The 6889-nt window shown below is 41.1% G+C and overlaps 1 protein-coding gene across 1 annotated transcript; it reads right to left on the reverse strand.

Annotated features, from left to right (window-relative positions):
- Positions 1–2504: 2504 nt before the first annotated feature.
- On the reverse strand, positions 2505–6460 carry LOC134213883 (DNA-directed RNA polymerase I subunit RPA2). The gene is made up of 4 exons (XM_062693329.1): positions 6250–6460; positions 5432–6177; positions 3809–5226; positions 2505–3740 (listed from the first exon to the last, which is right to left on the reverse strand). Exons 1-4 carry the CDS (start codon positions 6316–6318, stop codon positions 2584–2586), a joined length of 3390 nt encoding a protein of 1129 aa, XP_062549313.1. The 5' UTR covers positions 6319–6460; the 3' UTR covers positions 2505–2583.
- Positions 6461–6889: the final 429 nt, after the last annotated feature.

A 6889-nucleotide genomic window follows, 5' to 3' on the forward strand; every position in this document is an offset into this window, starting at 1 on the left:
TGATAAATGCAATGACGAGAAGTAGCTGTAGCTGCTACTTATTCACTATTACGTTGTGTTTTCGATTATATGCTTTAGGTATAATAGCTTTCTCAATGGGAAAATAGCGTACCGGAGTATCGGATTATTATTTATACCAAAATGTTCATACCATTATTTTATTCGTTATTGCAGGTCTATGAATAATTTGTTTAAGGTTACGGATTTGAAGAATATAAACATAATGTATTAACCCTTTATAAGGCAGTGATAACTATATTGCCATCAACAAATGATACGTTTTTCTGATTATTTACAAAAGTTTTATTAATCATTTACCTTGCAGAGGGTATATTTGCTACCTAGTAACACTCCAGATGATACTTGGCCAGAAAATAAATTCAAATGTAAATTTAGGAACAGTTTCATACGAATTGAGCATAATTTTAAAGTCGAAGAAGGATTTTTAGTTGTAATTCGTTAAAACCGACAAAGACATATTTTACCCCGTTGATATTTATTATGTTGAATCTCCTGTTATGTAGTGGAAAATTATGTAGAGAAAAATTATTCGCCTTTCTTGTATATTTGGTTTTGCAGTTTTGGCGAAATCGCGGTTTATCCCAAAGGATCCCTCTTGGGAGAAAAATACAAAATGTTAGTCAACTCTTGTGCGATTTAATTCTTTATTTTAAACTAAAAGGCCCCAAATCTCAATAAATTTTCTATTGGATTTTTACAAAGTGTTTCCATATTTTCTTGTTCTATTACATTTGAATGGCATAATTGATAATTCAAATGTAACACAATCACTGTTATCCAGAACGCTACTTAGAACCAGTATAACTATCGGGAAACACGGATTGGCATAATTACCGGAAATGTTCCAGAGCGCCAAAATTCCTTCACGGCAATCCACATTGCCGTCGCCATTCATCACAAGTTTTTAATCACATAAATTTATTGATGGATTAACTGTCATTTTTAAAATAAACAATAAACAGAAGAAAAATCTGACTTCCCCATTCAATTTATATAATAAGAAACAAAATAACACTAATAACAAAATTCAAAAAATGAAATCTGTATGAAATCTGATAAAATATTTATATTTCTGCCTATCAGCTGGCAGTGCGAACTGAAAACAAAACAGATGATATGGCTTGAGATCTCACTAACACCATCATACTGACTCGATCCCGATTCGTTTTTCGTTCGGTTATTCAGAGTCGGGGTCGGACCTGACCCAGGTCTAAAACCGAAAACGACATTAGTTTACTTCAAACAAAAAAAGATAAGGTGAGAAGCGGCTTCTTAACTTAACTCTTCCGCACCATCCTGCTGTACAACCTGTATCCTGTACGAGAGTCATCTAGCCTTTCTACGTACTTCGGACTGAATTCCGCTGCCATGCCACACTTCTTGGTACAGCAACAGTTCGCTAACTGGGCGCGTTTTAACTGGACTGTTTTTTAACTGGGCGTTCGCTAACTGGGCCAAAGCCCAGTTAAAAAGCAGTTATCCGTCAAAAAACAACAACAAAGACTCGTTGACGAGGGGACTTTGAATGGCATATTCTTTAAGCTTCATGTAAAACACGTTCACAACAATGCATCGTGAATTCCTCGTCAGCCCAGTTAAAAGCGGCGTTCGTTAACTGGGCGCCCAGGTGTTTTAGCTCAGTTAGCGAACGGATGCTGTATTACGACCTCCATCCAGGGCAGGCCTTCCTTGTTGGTCGAAGAAGGGAACCCCCTCACAAAGAACAACAAAAACTAGAACTCACCTATCTACATTGATACTCTGCCAGCAGCTGCAGCTCTCTTTTATTCAAACACAACGGGTATACACAATCATCTATAACAAACATTTCCTTAATCTTTACCTAAGAGCAACTACAACTAACCCGCGCCTGCTTCTTGCACATCTTCATCCGAGGCGTCGTCCAACATTCCTTGCAGCAAATTTCAACTACGCTTCACTTCGGAGGCACTGTTTCGTGCTTTTCCACAGGGTCGGTAATTTGCATGACCTTCTCCATGTGTTCTACGCCGCCTTTCGTTTCGGAGGTGCTGGTTTACTTAAGATTTCGAATCGGCAACCTGCACGACCTTACTCAGTCCGGGATTTGCATCTGTGACGGCCAATTATCAACGCAACTTCTCGATATGGTTTTCTTTTGTAAAGAGACGGATCTAACGCTCTGTCTCTTAAGCAACCTTTCTAGCCTGGCTCACTGCGAACTCCCTTTCGTTGGTAACGAGACAGATTTTTCTCCTCAAACCTGCTTTGCCACCATGAATAGGTCGCAGAGGGTTTAGCACGGCCTGTAAAGTAATTGCCGCGGTTGTCTGTAAACGATATGACATCACAGTGTGGGATAAATCAGTATGGGACTGATATTGATTTTTTTAATCTTATTTTTTTTAAATTCACATATTAAGATCAACACATGGGACTGATATTGACTGAAATCACTGTTATATGATGGGAAATTTCTCGAATGAAGGAAGAAAGTCGAATGCTGTCGTTTGAATTAATATAAATTCATCAACATTTATTGAAACAATCCTAAGGAAAATAAAAATAATCTATAATTACCTTTCACAGTAATGGCATTTCCAGGTCCAGCTTAACATTGATGTTCATTGCCGTCAGTTGTGACACCAAAAACTTAAAAATGTACGGTATTTCGACGTACCCAATCTCTCTATCGCTACGACAGAGCCTGCACGTCGCAGGCGTGCGTTGTGTCTCCGTGGTGTTTGAAGCTACCTTTTTCGTAATGCTACTGATTGGCCCAAGCAGTGTCCCGCAGCTTCTGCAAACCAGAGTAGTAATCTTATCCGATCCGTGGAACAATCGGTCCTGAAGCAAGAATGATGCCCCGTGCGCTATTAAAGCATCGCGTTCCATCTCCCCAAATCGCACTCCTCCTCCGCGGGATCGCCCCTTGTTTGGTTGATGGGTTAGCTGATCCAAGGGCCCCGTGGATCGGACTTGCCACTTATCCGAAACCATGTGACGCAACCGTTGGTAATGGACTATCCCAAAAAATATATCAGCTTTCATTTCTCGACCATCAACGCCGCTGTACATCCGCTCAGTACCGAAGTAATTGTACCCGCTAGCTTCCAACAGCCGTCCGAAATAGTCGATGGCTGTGTTGTTCTCGGTAAATCTGAAGGGTGTAGCATCGTGCACCAGACCGTGGCAAGCACCAGTTTTCCCTGCCATTGTCTCGATCATCATGGCAATTGTCATTCGCGACGGAAAACCGTGCGGGTTGAAAATGATATCCGGAATCATACCCGACTCGGTGAAGGGTAGATCAACGGCCGGCCACTTTTGGGAGCAAATACCTTTCTGGCCGGCTCGAGAAGCAAATTTGTCACCAACGTTGGGATTCCTTACTATCCGGAAGGTGATTACTGCCCGTTTAGGCGCGGTAGATGATGTGGACCCACAAAGCTTCACGTTGTCGACGAATGCATCTTCGTGGCCGTGGAATTTTACCACATGGTAGCTGTGGTCGTTTGTATCGAAATAGCAGTAAAGGGGAGACTTCAACGTGAGTTTAGAACTTTTGAAGGGAAGGCCATCGTTATCCAAGAAAGGTTTCAGGTTGTCATCACGTGGATCACGTGCGAAGAAACTATCCCCTTTGAGTTCGATGAATTCATTTTTGTAGATGTTGCCATGTGCAAAACCACGCTCGAATGCCGATTTGTTGATGATCATAGCATCCTCCATATCGTAACCTGTGAAGTTGGTAAAAAAATTGGAATAAAGTTTACTATTTTTCTAATGGATTATCCACATGACCAACCTGTATAAGAAACAACCGCAACGACTGCGTTGGTGCCCATGGCATAGTTGTCCAGATCAATGTTATCGTGATGAACTGGTCTGAACAGAGGCGTTGCCGGGGTTTGCAGACGATAGAACTTGGCGACACATTGCAGCTGCCAATTGTGGCAAGGCGTCCCCATAGTCTGTTTACCCATCTGACACTGGTACATATTTCGTGGTGACTGATTGCAATCTGGCATGGGGATAAGTTTCGCAAGGTTGCTAAGGAATGACGTTTTTGATAGTTCCATGTGGGTCGTCACATTTGGATAGGCTTCCTCCTGAGTAATGCAAATGTCCATATAGACTTGCTCGAACGTTCCAATGAGCTCGATTTTATTGGCATACAAATTTAGAACAGGGCGCATCATTCTTGCTACTCCAACAAAGATGTACAGTCCAGGATATTGACCGCCTTCTTTCGATGGAACCATGGCTATTTCGGTTGCCTCCGGAATTTCTTGACCCTCGATTTTCAGCAGACGTAATTTCTGGACCACTTTTGACGCAATATTTTTAGGAATATGTCCGATAAGTCTTCCCTCCAGCATAACCGAATAACGGTCCTCAAAGTTAAGGCTGTCAAAATTAATGCTGTTGATGGGCGTCATTCCGAATCGGATTAAGCATCTTTCAATGTTTGCTATCTTTTTGGGCTCTGCACTTTTAGACACAACACAATCGGAAGTCATGTGATTCAGTAGACCACAAGGAGTTCCATCTGGCGTGTGAACAGGGCAAATGAAACCCCAGGCATCGGGCAGTAACTGTCTAGCTTCTGTGGTTCGCATCGTAACGAAAAATGAGCCACGATGAACAGCGCGAAAGTGGGACATATAACGCATACGATTGATATTCTCGGCCACAATAACCAATCCAGAATCCTGCATCAAACCCATTTCACTGGCCTTTGGCATATTCCCCGTTGAAAGAAAATTGATAAAGGAACGATCGAAGTTTGCAGCATTTTTGCATGCCATAAGCATTTCGTTTTGAGAGATGTGAGCATCGGCATCATTGCACAGTTTCAAAACATTGAACTTTACACTGTTTAAAAACGTATGCAAATGTTCTCGTAACAATTTTTGGTAGAGATGGCCTCCAAGGAGCAGTTCTTGCATCATTACACTGTCAGCTCCTTCCGGCTTGCAAGCGCCCTGTGCAGCGGTAAACAGTTTTTGCATCATGAAAACAAGTAGATTGAACTTATCCAAGTCGTTATCCAGGTGGATGAGCACACAGGTTTTGAGTAAATAATCGGCTGCTTCCTCGTTTGTGTACCAGGACGGTAAACTGTACAGTCGTTGGCGGAAAACATTTCCTATATAATTTTTGCACTCGATTTGATTGTGGATTCCCTCTTCATGCAGTTCCCGGAGCATATTTTGTATACAACTAAAAATGTAAAAATGTATCATGTATTTCCGCAATCAAATGATAATGAACGATAAGACGCTATTCTGCATCTGCAATAAACCTCTTGACTGGAAAAACTTTTTTCAATGAACTTGGAGCAGAAATAAGTTTATCCAACAAGTATGGTACTACCAACAGATTAGTGTACCGCATTTTATCGTTCAATGTTTTACTAATTACTCACTGCTTATAATATTGATTATTCTCGAAGCCTGCAGCCAAACGTTTGAAGATCTCGTTATCGGTATAATTCGAAAATGCTTTCAACAGCATCACGAGGGGAACAAACGAAAGCGATCTTTTGATGGAAAACATCAATTTGGCCGATCCATTAACCAGATAATGAAGTACATTATTCGTAGATGTTTGATCCGTTCTTACACATCGAATTAATACACCGGTGCTGCTAAACTCTTTTCCACGTTCCTTCCAAGAGTTTCTGTTCAAGGCAATTGGAAAATTCCTCCGTGTCATGATTAGCATTCTAATTAATTTTTCCAGTCCTCTTACTATAAAGTGACCACCCCATTCGTCCTCATGTTCGCCTCGTTCAACCAGTTCTTGAGGGGACAATCCTCCCAAATTACACGCCTTAGACCTCAGCATAACTGGTAAGTGTCCAATGTCTTTCGTTATGGGAGGTTTCGGCTGCCCATCCACGTCCCAGTCGATTACTATGGTACACATTCCGGCGTACGTTTCGTTCTTCTGTCGACACTCGGAAGGGAAGATCCTTTTCTCCCTCACATTTATTTGATTCAGTGGAACCGTTGGGTTTGCTATCGAACAACTGCTGATGCGCAAACTGATACGACTTTTGTTCGGGAGTTCAAACTCTACCGGATCTAGATTTCTTATCACATCGCCAATACCTTCCTCTAGCATATAATTAAAGGAATCAACGTGGGGTGTTCCGAGATTGGCCAGAATCTAGAAATTAGTGCAACACAAAAACGTGACTTGTAGAGGTTAATTTACAAAATCGAAATATTCCTCACTTACCTCATTTTGTTTGGCAGGAATTCTGCTGAATTGAGGCTGCAGATTGGTAAGTTTGGGTAGGTTTTTCATTTTACATCCAATTGAGTTCCTAAGCACAAGATGAAACTAAATATATTAAAGAAATATTCCAAAAAATTTCCTCCGCTATCGAAGCACTGTTGACCAAAACATGCTGCTTTGCTTGGTAAAATGCGAATGAAAAGTGACAGAACAGGCAAGGAGTAGTTGTAGTTGTGTGTTGTAAATGTAAACAAGCGCTGAGTCGCACAAATAACAGGGTGGTCATGATTTTCACCAAATAGACTGGTGACGATTGGGTGACGCTTCACTCAAATCGACTTTACCGCCAAATATATCGATCAATCGATTCATATCTTCGATATTAATTGACTTCTCCAAATGAATGGAGGTGTGCGTGACTTCGCTGTATTCCTGTCAATGTGTGCTGTCTTCCTCCAAAAGTATTCGTGATATTTTTGCCGCAACAAGATTACCACCCACTTTGACTTTATATATTCTATACAGTGACGTTAGTGTGCAAAAAACTGCGCTTGGAGAACTCAATACTTCTTGTACATTGTACTTGTACTTTATTGTAAATATATGAGGCAAAATTATACTCGTTCAACCATTTTTAATG

The sequence above is a fragment of the Armigeres subalbatus genome, chromosome 2, assembly GCF_024139115.2.
Source record: "Armigeres subalbatus isolate Guangzhou_Male chromosome 2, GZ_Asu_2, whole genome shotgun sequence".
Classification (NCBI taxonomy): Eukaryota; Metazoa; Arthropoda; class Insecta; order Diptera; family Culicidae; genus Armigeres; species Armigeres subalbatus.